The 24,139-nt window shown below is 45.3% G+C and overlaps 1 protein-coding gene across 2 annotated transcripts; it reads right to left on the reverse strand.

Moving 5' to 3' along the window:
* Positions 1-548: 548 nt before the first annotated feature.
* On the reverse strand, positions 549-19,742 carry nr2f5 (nuclear receptor subfamily 2, group F, member 5). 2 transcript variants are annotated; one of them, XM_035164200.2, is made up of 4 exons: positions 18,457-19,742; positions 7,385-7,662; positions 5,820-6,066; positions 549-2,856 (listed from the first exon to the last, which is right to left on the reverse strand). In XM_035164200.2, the coding sequence occupies exons 1-4, from the start codon at positions 18,821-18,823 to the stop codon at positions 2,537-2,539; spliced, it is 1,212 nt and encodes a 403-aa protein (XP_035020091.1). In that variant the 5' UTR covers positions 18,824-19,742; the 3' UTR covers positions 549-2,536. The 2 variants fall into 2 exon arrangements, with proteins under 2 accessions (XP_035020091.1, XP_035020090.1); XM_035164199.2 differs by having other exon boundaries at positions 7,385-7,665.
* Positions 19,743-24,139: the final 4,397 nt, after the last annotated feature.

Below are 24,139 nucleotides of genomic sequence, written 5' to 3' on the forward strand. Positions count from 1 at the left end.
GATGTCCCACAGCGCAGCCACATGATTGGATAATTCCTCTAATGATCGTGACGTGAGGGTTTGATAAACAGCCGGATGGAGACGGAGTTTCTTTCTCAAGCAGAACTTTTCTGATGTTCACCTTCAACCACCACTTCCTGGTTTGATTCCAGATCACATGTGTCTGAACTAACCAATCAGAAGCGGGAATGACTCGAGGTAAAGGTGTGTGAGTCAGATTCAGCAAATCATTTTACCAGTTTTTAAAGATAATGATGTAACTAATCAAATGTTTATTGGTTTATGGGTGATGACGTCAGTAACTCGTGTTTCAGAGTAGAAATAGTGTTCACGTGAATTTCCCAGAGTCAGGAGTTCATTTTAACCAATTAATCATAAACTACACGGGAGAATATCTTTGTTGACATTGGGTCAATAGAAATTACTAAAACATTTCATGTTGTGTATAAACTGTTAAAGACATTAAGAATAGTTTCATGGTCACACGGCTGCACAGTTGCTGGATTTACTTGATGCCTTGTGTTAGAAAGAGAAAACAGAAAACATCCTGTGAACAACAGAATTTTATTTCAGTTAATGGATATTCCATATTTTCAAACAAAAGTCGAGGGGGATAAGAACCAACTCATAGAAACTTTCTGTGAATTCCTTTTTATCGACAGGCAGATTTCTAAGGTCCCGGATGACTTGACATCGATAGCACAGTGCCATGTTGGAAATGTGATACAGGTCGTCAAAAAAAAATAATAATAATTTGCTTCCATCGACGGGAAGAAAGAACGAAAGAAAAAGAAAAAACATCTTCAAATATTCCTAAACTAGGTCACAGTCATAAGTCCAACTGGGATATTATTGTAACGTAGACTGAGGTTTTCAGAGGTTAGTGATACATTTCTCTACGGTATCGGTACGATAAGCTCAAATGAGTCCAGGAGGTTTTTCCCTACATGACAACATCATCAGGAAGTGGAAAAGAACTTGCATGAGGTCCAAAAGAAATGAAAGTGCTGCTGATGATGTTAAATAAGAAACGTCTTTTTAAGTTGATGCGCTAAAATAAATCTCTTGCATCGCATTTCGGTGACATTATTATTATTATTATTATTAGGTGCACGTTATCCATTTTCACATCACGTGAGTTCAATTCCTCTCCTGACAGGACATAATACCTGTTATAACAGGTAACGAGAGATTATGGCACAGTCATAAGATACAGTAAATGCTCAGTGACAAAATGTTTGTTCTAAGGCAAGTACAGCTAATTTTGTAAAAATATTCCCCCCCCCCTCCCCCCAATTCGAAAAAAAAAGGTCCAATATTGACAATCATGACTAAATTGAAAACAAGAATGAAGATGAGCTGTGTGATAACATCATGTAAAGGAGTTTATAGACTCGGGCATTTTGAACGAGTGAAATCATAAAGACTGATCAGATAACACAAAGGGCAGCGAGACTCTACCAGTGCTGTGATTTTACAGGAGTGAGTAAGTGTCGGTTCTGATTACAATGCAAGTGCCTCAGCTTTTATTTGTATTTATTTTATTACAAACTCCTCTGCCCCCCTGAGACCCCCAAAAAAACAAGTATATAGTCAAATTATAGACAAAACCAAACATTACATTTTCATCACCAACACGACCGCAAAAATAATCCAAACAATATGCGTTTTTCCAGCTTTGGCACAGGCTGCTGATTAGTGTGAATTGTTGCAGTGTTGTTGTGTTTGTTTGTACTGATATTGGCGTGTTCGTCCGTCCATACCCACCCTTTGAACCTGAGCTTTTCCCATTGAAGCCTAATATGCTATAGATGCCTATGAATCAACGGTAAACTGTACATATGGACACAATCATGAGTTTCTCTCTCCATATAAACAGTGCTAATACAAACACACAATAAAACATGTCCTCTGCAAAAGTCCAAGACATTTTGGCATTTGTCTTCTTTATTTTTTATTTTTTATTTTTTTTAATGGCTTCTGGTTTTCTTTTCAAAAATTGGTGAATACACAGCGGGGGCCCTGTGCTCTTGGTGGTAGAGTCCCATTGGCAAAGCCCTTGCTCGGTATTCGCCGCACTGCGATGCTCGTTTTCAGCCTCTGTAGATGAAGGCATAGCACCGACAGTAGAGCAAATCTTTTTGTCTTTTGCTGCCTCTGTTTGCATCGGGGTTTGTAACATGACATCTGAAGCGAGTCCAACAGACCTGCTGGTGAACTGTGCAATAACCCGTTCTACCAGCCAGTCCATCTCGTGCCACATCTCAAATGGAGATTACGCCGTCGGGTGAGGGGGCTGCAGCGGGCCAGCAGGTTCCTGCGGCGGCCGAGGTGAATGATTGGCTGGCTTGTGTGACCTGGACGGTAACGGACTGTACCGTCGGAGCGGATTTTTGAGTGGAATGGCGAGGAAGGCGCAATCCTCTGGGAGAGCTGAGAAACTGAACGCAGAGAATGAAGAGAAGTAAAGATGGATGGACGCGTATCAGAGCCTGAAATATTCTCCTGCAGCTTCTCCTCGGTCGGACTCTGCACCTCAAGGGCCGTTCTCGTTATAGTGGAGGGAGATGGGCCGCTCGCGCTGCACGGTGGGCATGTAGGGCCAGTTGTAGCTGGAGCCCGAGAGCAGCATGTCGCGGAGCAGAGTCTCGATGGGGGTCTTGCCGACCAGGCGCACGAAAAACAGCTGCTCGATGACGGGGGAGGAGACGATGCGCAGGGAGGGCAGGCGCAGGAGGAGGCGTCCAAAGCGGTTGGGCTGGCTGGGGTACTGGTTCCTTACGTACTCCTCCAGGGCGCACTGGGACTTCTCCTGGATGCTCTCCACATGGGCGACATCTGACAGACCCATAGCATCTAGAGGAGAGGAAGATATTTAGGGTTTATTAGGTTATCAGACAAAGAGAAAGCTGCAGGCATCAAAAATGCAGAGAAATCAGGTGTAACGTTGACAGCACATGTAAAGCGTGTATATGAGTGGTGACATATAAAACTGAATATTAATAATAGTCAAGTATAGCTTAGAGACATAAAGAAGCAGGGATACATACGTGCAAGAAAAAGAGGATTAGTTTGTGGTTTCAGGGGAAAAGGTGTCGTTGATATTTACAAGAGAGTTTGTGAATAAACAACTTTGCATTTGGAGTGAGGGTGAAACGTTCCCGACATCGAGGCCTTGTGAAGCGTCCTGGATACAGAATGAGCTGATGTCCCACGTCTCTTGTAGCAGGGACGTTATCAGTCGAATATCATATTTTCTGATCAGGATAAAGAATCATTTTAAAATCAATCTGATGACCGAGGATTGGATTTTTATCCATCGCCTCAATATTAAAGATTTTGCCTCGCGATGTGAAATCCTGACCTGATATTAAATCTAACTGCGAATGGAAATTACGACATAGAAGAGTAATAAAATGCAATAAAGAGCTGAAGGGTTTTCTCCTTGCAACTTCCTCAGGTCAGAAAAAAACGGTGTTCGGAAAATCGAGGTCGTCACTGCAGAGATACGGATCTACGACACCCCCGTGGTCTGTGTTCAGCGCACACTAAAGCTCTCCCCTCTCCCCTCGGCTGGAGGTCATGTTCTGCCTTCACCCTCCTCACGCCTCCCTCACCTCCTGCCTTGGCAAGAGTCTCGCACAAATGAGAGAGTGTGTAACACTGCGCGCGATACTTTTCACACCCTGTGTGTGCGAGGGTGGGGGGGGGCTGCACAGGGGATTTAACAAAGGAGGTCAGAGATGTGTGAACTCAAAACAAACACACATTTTTACTGTACTCTGCCACATACTGTACGTGCACCGCTCTTTGTCTCTGGCCCCTCGGTGAACCCTCGTTTGGAAGACAGGTTTTTCGAGGAGGGCAGTTTCTTCTGCAGCTCATTCTTTCGGTCTAAAAAGGCCTTGGCCCGTGGGTTTGAGCCTGTCATCTCTCATCGCACTTCCCCTTTGTCATCTCACACTTTGATCTGTCCCCTGTGTAAACCCTGCCCTGCTGGGTTTTCCGACAACAAAAAAAAAGGAAATTTAATTTACCTTACATTTTAATCAAGCGTGTCAACCCCTCCTCACCCCAGCGGCCACCACTCTCATCATTCTGGCTGAATAATTGCTCCCTCTCCAGCTGCAGCTCCCTCCACTTGGGGGGGGGGGGGCAGCTGAACCGTTTCTTTTTTTTTTTTCTTCTCCATTTTGTTTCTGTTGGGCCTCTATTTTGGGTCCTGCGTGACAAGGTGGTCACTGTCTGGTTGGGATTAGCGAAGCCGTCTGTGTGAGCGAAACCACTTCGCGTGCCAAGGCAGCAGCTCTGTGGGCCGCCCTTCCACGCCAAGCGCTGTGCTCTTTTGTCTGATCCTTGGGCACACACCGGGTCAGTGGGGGTGAGAGATCAGGGTGGCAGGCCTGAGATGCCCGGTTCACTGATGTGGCTTGATGGGACTGGGCTTCGTGGGGGGGAGCTGAGGGAGGGCCTCGGAGGGAGGTGGGAGACGATTGGTGTTTGTCTGAGCTGGTTAGCTCGTCCCACCAGGTCTGTCGTGGTCAGGTTTAGTAACGGGCCCCGTCTAGCTGTGTGTGTGTGTCCGCCTCCGTCACATTCAGATTTCTGTTGATATTTGCACGTTTCACTAAATACATTGTCTCCTGGAGTCTCTTGGCAAGATGTGCAGCTTTTTTTGGCGATGAGTGTACATGTGGGTACATCTGCTCACATACAGAGAAGTCACATGGGATGCTCAGGGCTACAGGGGTTATGTAGGTCACGGCTGAGGCTGTGGCGGTTCCTCCGTCTCACCCACCATATATAATTCAACTCCCATGGTGGGGTTGGGGGTGGGGGTCCCGGGGCTTGGGGGAGCTTAGAGAGGAGGGGTGGTTGACTGGTTTCAATAATAGATGGGATCATGAAGGAGAGACGGCTGATGGAAGCAGGGAAGAGAAGCGAGAGGTGGATCTGCAGCCGGCCACATGCACGGAGGGAAAGACACTGGATATGTACACAGAGTGGATCTGACAAGCCATGCAAGGGAGAAAAGAGGGAACATGCGACAAAAACAACGGACAATGCACATCTCAGTGTTGGCTTCTTCACCATCCGTTTCCCCCTGGGTCACAAAGCATGATCTCTCGGTGAAGTATCCCAGATGTGACAGTATTTTGGCTGGCACTGGAGCCCAGTGACTGTTGGGATAAGCCTCAACAGGGTTTGTGTATGAGCAGAATCACAACAATGCCCGACTCATGGGTTTCCTGAAGATGTAAAACCATTATATTTTGATTTAATCTCGTCTGAGGCTCAGTGGGATGACAGAGTGCAACTCGGTGAGGGTGTCAGGCTCGTGTGCTTTGTTTTTCAAAGCAGAGACAAGGGGGCGGATTAATTCACATATCACAAGAGGGAGATTTTAGCAGAGTATGGCTGCTGTCTTCACTTTTATAAAGATATAAATATTTTTAGCTCCTCCTAATAAAGAGAATGACGGTATCTGCAGTAGTCTGCCTTTAAATGCACAGAGTGACCCTCCTGTTTGTCCGCCTCTCTAATGCTGGTTAAGCTGTTTTACTGCTTTGATACCCTGAGACTACGTGTTGACATGAATTCTCCCGTGCCAGCTGAAGTCGGCTCAGCTGCCTGCTAATTCCCCCCCCTTTCTACCTGAGCAATAGTAAATACACTCACAGGAGAAAGAGGATGTCTTTGTTGACATCAGAAATTACCCATAATCCTCTGTGAGTCTGGATTTGTGCGAGGGGAGTGAAAGAAATACGACTGAAAGGACCGACACGTTTCTTCTGGTCATGCACTTCATTCAAACTCACCGGACGTGAAGAGCACGATGGACTTGAGGCAGGAGTATTCGGCTGTGTCGACCTGCAGGGCCTTCAGCTTCTCCACCTGCTCCTGGAAGACGCGGATGTGGTCCATGAAGGCCACCACGCGCTCCGCGGACATGGGCGAGGCGTGCAGGCCGGCCGCTGCGAGCAGAGGGGCCACGTGGAGCGGCATGGAGCACTGGGCGGCGTTGAGGACGAAGAGCTCGCTCCATGACATACGCAGCAGCGCCACCTAGAATACAGACGATACAGAGACGTTATTTGCAGGAAGAGAATTGTTGATCACTATATAAACTTTTTTCAGAACAGGAGCCTCTTTCAAGCACAGATACAATACAGCAAGTCCTGTAATTATTTATGAATTCATGAATGAATTACTTTATCGTAAACATACGATAAACCCTTTCTGGAAAAGGGAGTTAAACACCTGAATATTTCACAGCTAGACAGGGTCACGATGAGGTCAGTGCTTCTGAGAATTATTTGTCTTCTCTAAGATAAGTTGCACAGTCAGAACTTTGGTACACGGAAACTTTTGTAAAACTTCAGATTACAGGTTTGAAAACGCTAAATTATTCAATTTAAAGTCACAATTCCCCAAAAAAGGAATATGGTGATAAATTTATATGGCACTAAATATTGTTAAGTCTAGACACAGTGAAGCTACAAGATAAGTCAATGTAAGTCATTTTATATCAGGTTGAAAATAATGAACTGCAGCCGATTAGGAAACCACTGAACCACTGGTACAATTCCGACACTTGTACTGAGACAGGAAGATCAGATATATTCAACGTGTTGACATGACCTCAATGATATATTAATGATACGGTGCAACTATAGCACGACATACTGTATTTCTGGTGCCCATGTCCGCCCAAGGTGCATGTGAATATTTATAGGTCAAGCAATTACTGTGCCAAGACTTTACAGCCGGTGTAAATCTGCATCCATATTGAATGTCATGAGTGGCTGTTTCTTCCGTCAGTGAATAATAACCGAACTGATTTATTTTTCTGTGACGATCAACAAAAAAGGAAATTAAAATTATTCAAATTTGGCATTTTCAGCTTTTTGATAGTTCATTTTATTTTGGAAAAGGTTTTTCTCTTGTTTCCAGTCTTTATGATAAGTTATGCTAAACAGCTGCTGTCAGCTTCATATATACAAGACACTGGTCTCACTCTTCTCATCTGACTCCGAGCAAACAAGCAAGCAACTCTGTTTCTCAACACTGGTGCAGAGGCAGTTCTAAACCTGTCTGTTTGGAATGGGCTGTTTGTTTGTTTGGCCTGTGGTGATGCTGGTGGCAGGTTTCTTTCTGAAACAGTTGAAGTGACCTGTAGGAATTCCGCCGCGGCGAGTAAAGACCTGCCGCAGGACTCAGACCACATAACCTATAAGTCAGACAAATAAGTCCAGTGCTTATAGAGCTCCAGAGGGAAGCAGGAGAGAGATGTCAATATTTATCAAGGTGTTTAAATAAAACCCCAGAAAAGGGTCAAATATGAGACCTTTAGATTAAACTCCGGTCTAAAAGACCAACTCACCTGGTCCATGAGCTGCAGGTCCGGGAAGAAGGGGATGTTCTTGGCCCACTCTACGGCACTGAACAGCAGCCTGGCCGCCAGCTCACAGATGTTCTCGATGCCCATCAGGTTGTTTCCCTGCATGCACTGGGCCCCGTAGCGGGACGTGGGGTAGGGCTCGGCGCGCAGCAGCAGAGAAATGAAACCGGAGAGGTAGGGTTGGCCGTTGTACGGGTCGGTGCCGTTGGTCAGGTACTGTCCAGGGCTGGTCTGGGAGTTCGATGTGCGTCCTCGTTGTACTGCTGAAAAAAAGACGACAAATAGAACATGAGAATTCAGACGTGGACATCTGGACTTTAATTCAACATCATGTGACCCTTTCCCTTCCTGTACAGATGACTTCATTTTTAGTCCAGTCGACACCTTTCAACAGTAAATACCTATCATCAGGTTTTTATTACACCTTTATTATTCAGGAGGCCGGCTACAACAGTGTTTGATACACCTACACCTGGATTACATCCAAATGGCTTCTGCACAGCCCGCATGGAAATTGAGGTGGTGGGAACCGAGGGGGGAGAGGAGGCCGAGGCAGAAGAGAAAGGAAGAAAGAAGTAAATTGGGTGTGTCAAATGTGACGGGTTGGGGGCCGGGGCAGGGTTGGGGGCGGGGGCAGGGGTGGGGGGGGGTGCAGAACAGGGTAAAGAGTAAAGAAACGGCAACATTTTCTCCGACTCCTAAATATGTCAGCGCTCGTCTGTTCAGTGGAAAGTGGCCGAACCGAAGCCGCTCTGCACTGCTGTTGTGCATCAATGAGTAATGACGAGCAGCAGCTGGTGAAGATATAACACTTCTTCACACCTACATATGTTTTGCACCCGCACATACACACACACGCCACACATACATGCATACAGTAACATCGACTGCCCCCCCGCCCTCTAATGGCAAATGGCTCCGCCTGAGGCAGAAAGGAGCACGCAGAGGCCAAAGCTCGTGTTCTCACACTCACACACACACACACACACACACACACACACACACACACACACACACACACACACACACACACACACACACACACACACACACACACACACACACACACACACACACACACACACACACACACACACACACACACACACACACACACACCAGCCCCCTCCTCGTGTGGAGTGATGATGATGCGGCGAGTGCTCAAAGGCCCATTTGGAAAACACCTGTTCAGTCATCCCCACTGTCTGACTAATAACTCCATCTACTGTTACACAGTGCTGGTGGGAGGCAGTGGAGCGAGAGACATGGAGAGGGAAAGAAATGAGGTAAAAGGGTGAAATGGCGAGATAAGGCGGAGGGGGAGAGAGTGAGAGGTGATAAGTTGAGGGAGTAGGGAGCAGGAAGAGGGAGAAGAGTTCAATGTGTTTGAATATAGCCTGAGATGAGGCTCGGGAGAGAGAGAGCGGGGGTTTACATGAGGAGACAGGTGGAGGCAGGAGGTGGAGCGAGGGGGGTGGGCGGAAAAAGGAGGGGTTTGGAAAATGCTTTTAACTCTGCATCACCTGTCACCTCCCCACAGCAGCTGTGTCAATTGAACGCACTGTGGCACGTCGTGAAAAGCGAGAGGTCAAATCACTCAGGAGCGTTATAAAAATGCCTGTAATTTTAGCCTGACCCGCGCGGCGAAAAAACAATACTTCTGCACAAAAGGTGTTGACCTCAAACTATTAGTTTTTTCTTTGTCAACTTGTGTTAACCCGTGTGTCCCGGAAAAAAAAGAATGTGGTCTCCTTGGGCAAACAGAGCCGTCTCGCTGGGGCTGAGCTGTGAAGAGGTGTTGCCTGTCACAAACACAGCATTGCACAACGGGGACATTCCTTGTTACTCGCTCGGCGCTCGTCTTGCGCTGCAAAGGGCCGATTGTCAGATTAGCCACACGTGTCTGTCTTTGCAGGATTTCACAAAACAAGGGGAAACTAAAAACGCAGCTATGTGCAACCACGGAGAAAGTCGTGTTCCCCTTCAGGCACGTCGAGGTGCTTTGAGAAGACTGTTGGCCCTGGTGAAAGTCAGAGACGTTAGTGTAATGCAGGTTTGTGAAGGACTCAGCAAGTTCTCCAGGCGGTGGCGAGGATTCTTCTAATTCAGGGGCCACAGTTGACACCAAGGGGTCAATTACATGTCCAACTGTTGGCTCTGAAGCTTTAATATTAAGTAACTAGACTGGGGCACTTCAGGGGCAAATCAGATTTCAGCTGGCCCTGGCCCCGCCCCTGGATCCAGCCCTGCCTCTAAATTAATCTTTTTTCTGATGCTGTCATCAGCATGAACGTTGTCGTTCCTTACAAATTCTTTACGAGTCACAGTCGTGAAAACACTGCTGTTAACGGCATGGTCAGGTTTCAGCTCGGAAATGCTTTGATTAGAGAAAAGATCAAGGTTCGTCTAAAAATAAGTATTTAATTAGAGGTGCAGTAATAATAGTGGGTAAAAGGTTAGGGAGAGATCATGTTCATGGTCTAAATAAACCAATGTGGGTTGTTGGTACAAAAGACAAACCAACATCTCCCCTGTGGACATTTTGTTGGAGGGAGTCCCTCCTTGGTGAATCTAAAATACGAAACATTCTTCCTTGACTGTCCGAATCCAGAGCGGAGAATCCCCCTGACCTAAAACTGTCACCCTGTCACTGCTCGTTAACGTGTTTCATCTGAAAACATCTTCTCCAGGGGTGAACAACCTGGTTTCCACTACTTCTGGTCGTCTCCGCCCGACCACAGAGCGATGTCCGCTGGCTGTCCTGCGTTGAACGAGCTGTAAAACGCAATGGACCAGATCTCCGTGGAGACTTTGTCAAATTCAACAAATATTCAGCGACATGCCACGAATTCCACCACCTGTTGGGACGCTGCTGCCTCTCATGTCGCTGATTTGCAAATTCACAGCTATTAATCTGCTTTTATATTGATTAATGGTTAATCCCGCAGATGGTGGCGAATCTACTTGATCCTCTTGACTTTTCAAAAGCCTCATTGTGGGGGTCACTCGTGGCTGAGCGGCAGAGCACTTGACTACGTCGGAATGAGACACATTGCTCTCTTGTTGTTTTCCTCGCCAGCAGCTGGACGACAAAAAGGAAGCGAGAAACAGAGAGAGAGAGAGAGAGAGGAAAAGGGAGACAGAGCGTTGCTTATGGAAAGGTCCAAAGCGACGGAGACAAAAAGGGACAAGTGTAAAGACGGAGAGAAGAAGTAGTTTGACAAGGAGGACGGCAGCAAGGGAGAGTGAAAGAGACAGAAATGACATTAGAGAGAAGCAGATGCCCGGGGATAAAAAAAGGAAACCAAGGTCAGAGATGGAGAGATAGAGAATGAAAGGGGGAGTATACAGTCAGATTTGGGCGTCTGCCATCTTCTGTTTCGTGCTTCTTAATTGGTCCATCGTGGATTATAGCTTAAAGTAATTGACTGAGCCCATCATTGGACATTAAGATGGCAAAACAGCCAGACAACTTTTAAATATACAGTTATTTAATGCTGACCAAGAAAATGATTCTGAATCCAAATGGAAATCCCCCCAAAATCCCCAATAAAAAACATCCTGAGGAGCAGGGACGGACGTACAAACTAACAATTACTTGTGTTATTGTATTAAAATCTATTTTTCGTACTGTGTGCTGTACTGTTTAACTCATACTGCTGCTTTTACTTGCCTACAATATCCCCAAGTGCTGTCTCCTCCCCTGCCGTGTAGGTAGGGCACAGAATGAGGGCACGACAATGAGGCAGAGGAGGAAAGTGCACGCAAACAGAGGCACCGAGGGACATTTCAGCTGCGACTTTCAAAATGCCACTTCAGCAAATGGCAGCTGGCAAAGTGCACGGTTCGCTGCCTGGCTGCCCTGGATTAGCCTCTGGGTCAGACTGTTAGTGGAATTACAGCAGCTAAATACAATTAAGGCCTATAAACATTTGGACTGAAAGGTCACGGTGCCGGGACAACACGCATGCATTATACATTTGGCTCAGACCCATAGTTGCGTTTAATAAGTAGCTTTTCAATTTCTGACGCTCCCGCTAGAGAGAGAGCGAAAAATAAACCCATGACCCAACGTGAACCTTTGCATGTGTTTCTGTGTCAGCTCAGTTGAGTGTGTGTGTGTGTGTGTGTGTGTGTGTGTGTGAATGAATGAGAGGGATTAACAACATTAGAAATCTGCAGTCTACCAAATATGAAAAAGCTAAAACAAATACATTTCTATTCGTATATGTGTGTGTGTGTGTGTGTGTGTGTGTGTGTGTGTGTGTGTGTGTCGAAAACCCTGTTACAATCAACAAAATATCAAAACACAAATGTAGTACATATCATTTCCTATGTGTGCGTCTCTGTATATTCTGTAGATGACTGAGATCCACCTCAGTCATCTACGCTGCGCTCATGTCTCCGTGGCCCCCGTGGTTTTTATTTTGGCCCTGACCCTTGACCCCTCAGGTCAGAGTCAGATAGAAGCAGAGAGGAGCTAATGTGTAAACCAGGAGAGAGTTGGAGATAAAGCGGCGATGTAACCGAGGAGAGTTTGAATACCTGGTAAAGAAGCTTCAGACCTGTTGCTGTGCTCGTTCTCAGATTTGCGAGTGTTTTTGTTGACCCAGCTGTGGTCTTTGGACTCTTTGTAAAATATGTTCCGTCGCAGTCCACAACATCTGACATTCCTCTTTTTCTGAACAGCACATATGACGCTATTTGCTTTCACAGAAAAGTAGGGAAATTGCCATGAAAGCCAAAGATGTTATTTACATATAAGATGTAAAGATCCTGTGTAACTGTGGTTCCAAACAGCCGGGTTGACTCGATGTTCTATTGTTGTTGTGCAAGAGCCGGCTCTCATGATAAGTTATTCTTCTGTTTACACTTTGTCCTGCTATAAACCATATTTCTACATTTAAAATAGTTCAACTTGCACATGACAGGGGGCGCTCATGTGACAAATACCCCGAGCTCGACTGAGCACTTTAGCGTCCTTCAGCTCAGTGTTTTGGTTTTTCTTTAAATTCTATAAAAACACACTTTGTGGAGCTTTAATCAGTGAAAAGTTTAAGGAGGGTGATTATCGGACATATAGTGATCAGGTGGACCCAAACAAAAGTAAATGTTGTACCACTGGATGTAAAAAATGGGCAAATGTTTGTGAACACCGTTTTCAAAAAGTTAAATTTGACTGTTATATGACAGATATGACGAAATAAGAGTCTCAGCGTGACGATATGTGTATTGTTGCTAAAAGAACTACAACACAGATACAAATTTGAAAGCACGATGGTACGCAATATTTTAGCACATTTAACTTTTTATAGAATTTTGTAACATGTTTGTCATATTATTTATTAGGTGTTAATATGCTAGGGTTACTAACACCTCATTTCTGCTGCCCCCAAGTGGCCCAAAACGTTTTCGTATTAGTTGCGAATATAAAAGTGAGGTGTGTGTGTTTGAGTAGAAAACGTTGAAATCATAGCGTTAAACCCATGAAGGTTACTGCTAAATATTTAAATTCCAACTGTACTGAGGAGAAAACAAAACAAAGAACCAGTGAGCGAAAGTATTATTCCTCTTCCTCCCAGTCTGTTGGGAAATGATGGAGAATAAAACCACCTGTACACTGGACGAGGACCAACTCTGTGGACCGTGAGCGAGTGGAGGTATTTGGTCAACGTGAGACGCACACACGCACACACACACACACACACACACACACACACACACACACACACACACACACACACACACACACACACACACACACACACACACACACACACACACACACACGCAACGAGAGCTCGGGGAAAAGCGGAGGCAGCGCCGGAGAAAGGGTGACGCAGACGGAGAGAGACAGACACATGGAGGGCAGAGGAGCCTCGCGTGACGAGAGAGGGAAGCTTCGGCTGTGCGGCTGCCTCAGTCTCTCTCGCTCTGTCGTACTTTGATGAGACAGTTCCTGAATTAATTAGTAAACCAAATTCACCCCAGTACTCTGCGACTCTGATTCAGGCTATATCCTTAGTTTCACTCACCCCCCCCATCCCCCTTCCCCCTGCTCTTTATTTACCACACAGGGTCAGAGCAGGGAGAAGTTCATGCCTGCGACTGTGGAGAAAATACTTGTGCTTCCAGCTGTTTGCACACGTGTTATTCAATCAGCTTCGGGCTTTCGTGAATTTGTATTTTCTTTCCTCATCTTAGACTAAAGCCACGAACTCTGACTTGAATTATTTGAGTTTTTGAGAGATTATGATGCTAAACAAGGGATTTAAAAAAGGACCAGTTCCCCAAAAACACTAACAATAACAATATGTTTCCATGCCATGTCATGCTGAATTGTTGTGGGTTTTATCTGATTATTGTAGCATTGCTAAACATTCCCATATCTATTTAATTGGGATGGTGGCAGACTTTTTGTTTTGTGGAGGAAAACATTAACAAATAAATTCAAAACTATTGTGTTTGCAGGTCGAGAGAGAGAGAGCATAAACTGACTTTTAAATAATATAACTGTGGTCAGAAAGTAACGTCTATAGAAGTAAAAGACGTGATTAACCACCATGTAGTTTTTAATTCAAATAGGTTTGTTGCAATCGTGCATTTTGGTTCCATCTTCTTCTTTTTGTACACTCCTCCTACACTCCCACCCAGCGAGCACGGATAAGATCATCAGCCAAATCCCTAAAATATAGATGTGCACAGATTCCCCTCAGTGCTCCATTAGAGAGCGAGTGTGCGGCGGACGGAAGGAGAAGCCTCGCTGGGGTTAAACGTTCCTGACAGCGACCGACACGTCCTGCGCCTCTTAGTTGACCGCATGTTTCTACAAGTGACCCGAGTGAAAGACAAAAACAGGTTGAGCTACTTATGTCGCAGGCACAAACAGCCCAGAGTCTGTGTGTGTGTGTGATGGAGTGATTGAGCGAGAAGGTCACATTACGTTTACCTTTGTCACATTAGTGAAACTGGAGAAAAACGCAGTGAGGAGCTCGGTGGCGTGTCATGTGACGACCTCCTCACCTTGATGTGGCGTTAAAACCCAGCCCACATGTCTTCCTGTGATATTAAAGTTAGCCTTGAAGTCGCTGTAACACTTTAAACCGAGGCTGCGGGGGACTGAGCGATACGTCACTGGGAGCCATTTCCCTCTGGTGATGTCAGCGTGGTGATTGTTTTAGTATTTGATGTGTCAATGGCCGAATTACAGGGATGAGTGAAGGTTTTGGGAGCCGGAGGAGAAGGGACTGCTGTGTTTTTGCTGTTAAATTGCCTGCTGTCACGAGAAACACTGTGGGAGTATGGATTAGTCAATACACTCTGTCCGTTAGGCTTTAGTGCTCCGGTGTGGGGGTATTTACTCACTGGAGAGGCCCTGGATGCTTCACACATTTGGACTTTGACTTGAGCCCATCTGTTATTAATGTTTTAGTTTTGGTTGACCTATATTTTCCGCCGCTGTTGGTATTTTGTTCCAGTGCAATGCGGGTCACTGTGTGTGTGTGTGTGTGTGTGTGTGTGTGTGTGTGTGTGTGTGTGTGTGTGTGTGTGTGTGTTGAATGTGGGTATATGACAGATTCCTGTGCTACAAAAGGATGTTGGGACTATTTACTACCACTACACTCTGCTAAGCTTGTGTATGTGTGTGTGTGTGTGTCTGTGTGCAAACAGCTGCCCGGGCGTTGTGATTCCAAGATACACACACGACTGACACGATGACATTATCACCGTGCACCCGCACAGTAAAAACACTGCCACACGTGTATTTGGGTCCCTCGCGCCGAGGCCAGTCGCTCATCCTCGTGCAAGCGTTTCAAAACTAAAAACATTCACTCGTGTTCAAAAGAGCTGTCAGGCTGATTCTCTGTGCCTCTCTGCTTCCTGCTCAGCGCGCAAACTGCAGTGACAAGCGGAGGTTCTGTGTAGCTGCACGGTGAGACAATGACACTAACGCTGCTAAAGGTTTTAGTGGGTTTGATTCCCACTGAGGGCAGTGCAGGAATAAAAGTCTCCAACAAATGATATTATGTTCTCCACAGCAGTCTACAGAAAGAGGTCAAGTGTCGCCTTTGGGGAGAAGGGGAAAAGAAGAAGAAAAAAAACACAGTTGAAAGCGAAGGGCTCCTAAATCTGAGGCAGTCCTCTCATGAAACTTTGATCATGTCTCAGCAGCTAAATATTAATGTGGTCTAAACAGAAATGTCACGCAGCAGTATTAGTGATATTAAACTCTACTAAAGTATTAAAGCTCCACTGCCTGAAAACTGCAGGATCTTTAGTGAACACAGCCGACTCCTGCAAGGGCTGCAATAACATGAGGTGTTTCAGGAAACCAGCACTTTCCCCTCAGTCTTGGCGCTCACTTTGTCGAGATGTGAAGTACACTGTGACCTAAATGTTATGACCGGTCAGAGTTAAGTAAAAGAAAGGCTGCACGAGTCAAACTTCTCCGGCTCAACAACCTGTATTTGCCGGCGTGAATCATCCACATCCGCTGCTTCCCACCGACTTCTGGATATTGTTGGAAATGGAAAATATCAAACAAATGCTAATTTCCCATCTGATCATAGCTGAAAACAAACAGAGAGTCCCCTTGACAGTCTCACGTGAACCTGTTGAATAATATAATGGAAACATTAGTGCATTAGTGCACGATCGAGGCTGTTTGCTTTAACTGTCCTGACACTTTTCAGTTGGCAAATTAAACCGTTAAAAACAAGGATACAGCGTTTTTTAAATTTACTGCAGGGGTTAGACAATTACTTAGTTATGACAGGACGTATTTCTGAACGTTTTGTACTTTCTACATCCTAAAGGTATTTTTAAATACCTGGAAGACAAATGATCACCTGTGACTTTAAAAGAGCAAATGCATTTCTTTCCTCAGCCTCATTTATCACTGTGTCAGTTAATTATTAATTTTAAATCTTTGGTGTTATTTTATTTTGCTGCAAGAATTAAGGGGCCGTGCAACGCGTCTTTGCAAAATTTGTCCTAAGTAGACAAATGATGGGTGAGGAACAGAAGTCAGGCGACAAAGAGGATTTAAGGACACCGTTTAATCCCACTGACCTCAAATGCCCCAGATGAGCTCAGCTCACTCACAAGTGTTTTTCATACAAATACAGCAATTGCAGAAAATCAACAGCAATAAGTCAAGTGACTATGAATGAATAACATGTCTAACAGCATTTTGAGTGAATTTAAATCTTGCTGAAAATGCTCTGTGCCTATATGCACATCATTATCAGTGGGAATAACTGAAGTGTAAGAACAGGCTCAGGTCTCAATGTGCCTCCTGCAGGGTTTTAAGGTCACACTGCACAAAAAGTTCAATGATGCATCTCTGAAGCTGAAATTATTTATATCAAACTCATATTTACTTTTTAGGATTTTCACTGAAAGTTTATTCATCTACAAATAAGAGGAAATAACTGGAATGAAACTAGATTTTTATCTCTCACATCATCTCCGTTTCCAGGATGACGATGGATATTTTGTGCAGTAAAGACGTTGCTCACGTCAGGCCATTAAAGATTCATTCAGTCAGGCAGTGCGTTTTGCGTGAGGCGAGCCTGCACACACACACACACACACACACACACACACACACACACACACACACACACACACACACACACACACACACACACACACACACACACACACCGTATAGTGCACTGGCGGGAACCCTTGAGGCATCATCCCATCCTCTCAGTGGAGCAGTGCGGGTATTTCCACCGTCTCCACATTTACATTTTGGCTCAGGCAGAGAGCGAGTGGCGGCGGGGTCCTTGTGGAGACACTGTCCTTCAACGTCCTGCCGAAGTGTCCTTGAGCAACACAGCTCACGGGAGCACAAGGCTGCAGCTGACCATTCAGTCCCCCGAGAGGGGAAAATAAAGAGGCCAAGTGTGATATGTTCATTAAAGAGTTTTGAGCATAACTGGTTCACCTGTTCCATTAAAGTGTGTGTGTGTGTGTGTGTGTGTGTGTGTGTGTGTGTGTGTTGTTGCATTTAAAGCCAATTATTCTTGACTTTTTGAATAATCTCCCAACGAGGAAATTTGCAGAAAACCAGACTCTCGCTGCCTCTAAACCAGGAGACACGAACACACATAAAAGTATCCCGACTTTTAGCTCCATTTGCGTAACATTATAAAATATGCACCATCGCATCTCTCCCTTTAATTGGGTGTCGCTGCAGCGTGATAATTAATACGGGGGAAGCGCTCCTCTTCACCAGCACGGTGCCACTGCTCCTCTTTGGCAGCAACTGACCCGTTGCTAATCCAACACAACACAACAAATGCAGCGGCATCTTCTTATGGCGGCTCTGGGTGTCGGTGAGCAAACAGCATAATTAGAACAGGGGGACAAAGGGGGGATTTGACGGAGCGGGGCGCATCGGGGCTGAATGGTCTCGGACTCGGTAAATGAATGTGAAATAAGCGCAGGTGGCGGCGGATTGTTGACTCATAATACCAGCGGCTGTGGAACAAAGTGTGTGAGGCGCACACAGCCTTTGGATCTGCAGGCGTGCAGCTCGCATGGTGCGTGTTTTACGCGCAAAATCTCCCAGTGGCACTTTTTGAGGTTTTGCATGCGAGGTGACAAATTACAAAAAAATTAGCTGCTAAAAGTGACACGTTTATTTAAATAAGTAACATTTCCTCACGTTAAGTGGAACTTGGTGAGGCGACACTTCCCGATCCAAATCTACATGTGTCCAGAATTTTTCTTGAATTTATTTCTTTCTCCCCCTACAAAAGGAAATAATCTGCTTTTTTAAAAAGTTGTTGCAAAAAAAAACAGGCCATTCTTATTATAGAAAAGCAATAAAACAAGTGACGCTGCTTTGGAAACAAGAGCCTCAGCTGTTTCAAAAACAGTAAAATGTTTTACTCGCAGACTTTACAGCCCGTTAAGATTAACCTTCTACAGGCAACAACAACTTTACGCACAGAAATGCGTTTGTAAACAAATGCCCCTCGTGCCACAGCCTCGCGCTGACATGCCCCCCACACACCCACAGAGCAGAGCAGTGGCCTTACCTTCTCTCCGCATGCCCACTTTCAGGCACTTCTTCAGCCGGCAGTACTGACACTGGTTCCGGTGGTGCTGGTCGATGGGACAGTCTCGGTTCCCCCGGCAGGTGTACGTGAGGTTCCGCCTCACCGAGCGCTTGAAGAAGCTTTTGCATCCCTCGCAGGTGAACTGGCCGTAATGCTTCCCACTGGACTTGTCCCCGCACACCATGCAGTCCACGTTGGAGATCTTGTCCCCGGAAAGTGCGTCGTTCCCCGGGGTGGAACCGTTGGGGGTCCCCGGTGCCCCGCCGGGCTCCTGGCCGCAAATCTGGAGCTGCGACCCCGGATCTGCGGAAATGTTCTCTGGCCACTGGTTTACTACCATTGCCATGCTATCCTCCCAACACTTTTTGGTCTTTGTTTAAATCACAGAAAGCTGAGTCAGACTGGGTGATAGGGATCCGTCCTGACGTCTTGGGGAGGAAAAAGAAAAAAGAGGAAGGACGAAAAAAGGCGCTTCCCACTTCCTCCAGGGGTCAGTCTGAGTTTATCTGAGCTCGTTTGTTTAAATCGCAGTTTTCGTTATCAGTGAGTTATTAATGCAAACATCTATCAAAGTTTACAGGAAGGCATCCGCGTGATCGGTGCGTGCGCGCGTAGCCTGAAAGTCCCGGTGCTCGTCGCGGCGCAGCGATCCATAAACACGTTGCTCGTCAGAGAGTCACCTCTTGGAGAAAAAAAAGTCCGGCAAAGTGAACGAGTCGCGAACACAAACCGCGTTGCGAGTTCTGCGTCGGGGCTGAAGCGGGGCGAGCGGGACTGATCCAACCTCCGTCCGTCGCTCCGGTCCAATCTCAACTCTGCATTCGCCTTCACGTCAAGATGAACTCTGCCTTGTGAATGACACGCTGGATTGAACGCGGACCACGTTGCGTGTCATTCGGCTAAACCCCCCCCGTGTGTTTTGGAACCCCAGCAGGCAGCAGCGCACAAGCCCCCGGAGAAGTGGCACAATCCCGGTTCTTCTTGTTCCCTGCGCGCCGCGGAGAGGTTGTTTTTTTGGGGTGGGGGGGTGGTGGGGTGGCTGGGATACGCAACGTGGGTGTGCTGTGCTGTGCGTCCTGATATTTATTTACCCAACACAGCGCGCAAACATCCTCGGAGCCGCTCCGGATGATCTTCCGTGGAAGGAACAGGGCTGGAACCAGACGGATCTCTGCGTCTCGAGTGTGGCGCTTCCCCCGCGTCGACTGTACGTCCCTTCACCGAGAGTCAACGCTGCAGTTTGGGGGAAAGTGTCACTAACAGGCTGCCTCATACGGCTGCTCACCCCCCCCGGCGGTGCTCCATATAAGGTCAGGACTGCCAAATTAGGTCATACCCCCTCCCCTTGGCTGGAGAGGTGAGGGATGAAGGGCCGCTCCCGATTGGCCCTAAAAGTCTAGTAAAAAGCAAGGAGGCCTGTGATTGGACGGCGGGGTCGATTGGGATGGGGTTGACTGACAGGAGCGGTTGTTGTGATACAAGCACGTTAAAGTGGATTTCACCAGCGTCCCATTGAAAACATAAATCCATCTGCATCTTTTGCGTAAAGGCACAACTAAAAAAAATAAACTGAATTTAATATGTAGCTTTAAAAAAAAAAAAAGTTTAAAATGTGAGATGTCTTGTCTTCTTCAGCTTTTTTATTCTGTGGAGGAATGTTTTTTAAAATTGAGTCTTTATTATAAGGATTTAAATGTCGTGCTGCTTCCTTGATACCTTCACTGTGCAGAATGATAAAGGCTAAAAAAGACAGTTGTCCCATTCGTCCTCTGAAGAAGGAGTTTGTCTGTGCTCACCCTTAAAATCTAGAGTTTTTAATTTGCACACGTGAAGAAGAGTTTGTGACACAACAACGTGTGGAGACGCTCAGTCACTCCTCAGGACGACGTGACCTCTGTCGCACAAACTGTATTCAAGTCAGACTTTTTCCCTATCATGTCATATAACATGTGCTTGGAAGGCAAAACGAAACGACGTGTGTCTCCCCCTGCTCTGTTCCGATCCCTGTGGAGTTCCGAGCGTAGTGAATGGCATGAAATGAAAATGTACGTTTCTGAAAACATAATTTCTTGCTTATTGTTTTATCCCCGTGCTGGACGGCTGGAGGTCACATGCAGTTTACCAACCGCTTTATCTACCGTGCACTCGTCAATCCTGGGTCAGCAGTCCAGTGTGCATGGAATAATGTGCAGCTGTGGAAGTATTCACATCCTTTACTTGAGTAAAAGTGCTAATTCAACAGTTAAAAAATACTCCAACATTCAGAACCTTACTTAGGTAAAAGTATGTAAGTATTACCAGCAAAATGTACTTAAAGTATGAAAAGTAAAAGTTCTTATAATGCCGTAAAATGTTTGCCTGTTTTATTTGGATTAATATTACTGCTGCATTAATGTCTATATTGTATTTTACTGTCAATGTTTAAGGTTGAGCTCATTTGAATTACTTTATTTACTGAGGGATAGTTTAGCCTGCAGCAACACGTCATATTCTAGAAGATCATCATATGTCTGTGAGAAAACGTGTATCTATAAAAACTCTTTTTACTTTTCATGAGCTCAGAAAATCAGCCTGTTTTCAGCTTTGTGACAAGAGGTTTTCCATCTGATCCAGAGGCTTTAAAAGGGATAATTTAGACTTTTCTCCACATGTTCGTCCTCCAGTTTATCACAAACATTCCACATCAACACATGTGGAGATACAAAGTACAAAAGTTTCCTTCTGAGATGTAGTAAAAGTAGAAAGTTGCTTAAATCCCAAATCTAATGAAAAGTACCTTATATGCACTTTTTGGCCTCTGACGATGTTTCCCAAATGATTAGTGGCACTTACACATTTAAATGTTGTAGTTATACTGTGCCAAAAAAATTTAAACTCACAAAAAAACTCATGAATACGCATTTTAAATACTCCAGAAATGTCCCTCATCATGAAGTGAGTCTCTCCTCGTCTCCATAAAGTCAGCAACAACAACAAAAGGTGCCAGACTCCGCACCAACAAAACCCTAAATGCTTTACCAGTCGAGAAAGTTGTTGATTTTGTCGGTTTGTTGTGTTATATGAGTCTGTGCCTGCGCACAAAAGGCCGTTGCGGTAATTAACAGTGACAGTGTTGTTCTCTAATGGGGTTTTTCACGCCGAGAGCAGCGGGGACTCTGATTATTCCCCCAGATATATAGTGGTGGGGGGATGTGTGAGAAGGGGGTTGATTTGTCATGTGAAGGTAATTCCAAAAAACACGGCAGCCAGGGGGTCGAGTGTCCCACCGCCCCGTGCTGCATGGGACCGCAGGTTTCTGGGGCGATAATGTGTTTAGACACGCTCTCACACTTCCCCTCTCAATGACATGGACAATGTACGGAGAGAGGGAAAAAAAAGAAACTCAGGCCTGTGTTAACTCTTTTTGTTGCCTCATTGAGATGTTTCCTTTTTAATCTCCAAGTTAAATATCCTCATGATAAACACTTTCCAAACGAATCCTCTGGCTGCGTTTTTGCGCATAAAAAGCGCACAACGACCGACGCAACAGATGGAAGAATAAAAGTAGGGGGGGGAAAAGTGACGTGACAGAAAAGTGAAATATCGGATCAATAAATCATATTTATCACAGTTATATTTATATAACTTGCGTGCGTCAGCAGCTGGAAGAAAAAAGAGAAAAACAACATCCATGTGCGTAAAGGGGCGATTTCCATAAGCCCATCTCCGCTATGGAAGAGAAAGAGGAACTGTAATTCCCAGTCCAGCTTCTCCTGGAGGAAAAAGAAAGCGCTAAAAAAAGACCAAACCTCACGGAGGAGTCCTGAGTGCAGCGCCTGGCTCGCCGGGGGCCATAAAGTTGGCCCCTGCGCTCGCCTTAATTGCTGTCACATGTAACCTTACCTGTCTCCCAATTAGCCCCGTGACTCGCTATTAGGAGATTCCACGAGCTGTGGGCAAGTGACCGGGGGCACCTCATGAGGGTTTGGGGGCCTAATAATTAGAGTGTAACTCTATACAAGCGGGGCAGGGTCTCACCGAGGAGAAACGGGGGTTAATTAAATGAGGATCAACCTGAGGATTAGTAATGTAAGTGATGTCCACTCATTAACCCGCCATTACAGACACGTTGAAATCTACTGTACGTTTCACCTGGTTTGTGCTTTTTTTATTTATTTCTTCCTGAATAGCAAAACATTTAAAAATGTAGACATTCAGCGACGTACACATCCTGTTTCATGTTAAATCCACTCAGGACGTTATTTTCAAACATTTAACTCAGATTTAAGGTAAAGAAAAGAGGAACGTTTCCTTTTTTTAGCTGGAGAACTTGAAAAGTTTCATCCTTGTGACACATTTCTGAGCAAGTCAGACAAAACAAGCATCCTCATCACTCAGGGCTCTACAGGTTTTAAAAACTACTTAAAATGTTGAACTACAACAATCTTCATCTGTTCCTCTCCCTCAAAGGGTCTGTCAGTTTCAGAAGTTGCGACCTGTAGTCTCCATTCTCAGTTGTGTCCTTATCTGCACACAAGAACTTTTCCTGGTCAATTTGAAAAGTGTCCGACTCGGCACATATATCATCTTTCAAAGTAAAGATCCGAGATCTAAGTGCTGTAAAAAAAAATTTGAATTTACAAGATAAGTACCGTCATCACTTTGGCCTCTGGGAAAGTTTAACGGGCTAATGAAGTAAATGATTAATTATTTTATCGGATAGATAAAAATAAACTGTGGAAATAATTGTAGGATGGAGCCGAGGGTTGTGCATCAGTTGTTTGAATGACAGGTGAGACTGACAACAGCAAATGGTTATTTTGAGGAAAGAATCGACCTCTAAATTTAAAACTCAACGAAAAAAATTGCATATTAAACTCTGGGGGTCCCTGTAAATAATTATTAATGTACCGTAGCAAAAAAATGACGTCAGAATTTGTGCTGCACTACTGTAAAGGATAGTTTCCTATTTTTCAAGTCCGTCTTAAAACAACACTCACATGACCATATGTGCACTGAAGCTGCTTTTGTTGGCTGTAATTGTTCCTCCTGTTCGGGCCATTAAAGAAATCCGTCTCTAATGTGATTCCGATGGAAATAAAGTGAGGACTAAATCCACCGTCCTCACTCTGTGCTAATATGAGGCTTCAGCAGGCTCAGTTAGACAAATCCAGCGATTATTCCCCCCGGGCCGCAGACTTTTTAGTGCATAATTCCCTCTTTGTGTCACTGTCCCTTGACATCATCAGCAGGGGGAAACAAAATGAGGGAATTTCGCACAAAAAAAGAATTTGGAAAGATATTTGACTAACTAATGGCTCCTCATTAGATTCAATTGAACTTTACAAAGTATTGTGTGGATTCCTTTCCTTTCTCTCACTGGAAGAGACTTGGAGAAAGTGCGAGTTTGCCCTTTTACAAGTTTCGCCCATAAAATATGATGCATTTTCCACTTGTTCGAATGCAGGATCATAACCTGTGCTTGCAAAGTCGACCCGGGTCAAACTGCACTTGCAGGGTTTGTTTCATCTAACGTCCAGGCTCACGCGGGTGTCGAAGGCCAAATGGCTCCGTTAGAAAGTTCAACACCAGGAGGAAAGTGCTGCACAATGAATTTAACAACTTTTCTGTGACCGATAGAGCTGAATCGACGGATTACGGCAAACTTTGCTTAAATAAATGC

Source organism: Hippoglossus stenolepis, chromosome 8 (genome assembly GCF_022539355.2).
Source record: "Hippoglossus stenolepis isolate QCI-W04-F060 chromosome 8, HSTE1.2, whole genome shotgun sequence".
Taxonomy (NCBI): Eukaryota; Metazoa; Chordata; class Actinopteri; order Pleuronectiformes; family Pleuronectidae; genus Hippoglossus; species Hippoglossus stenolepis.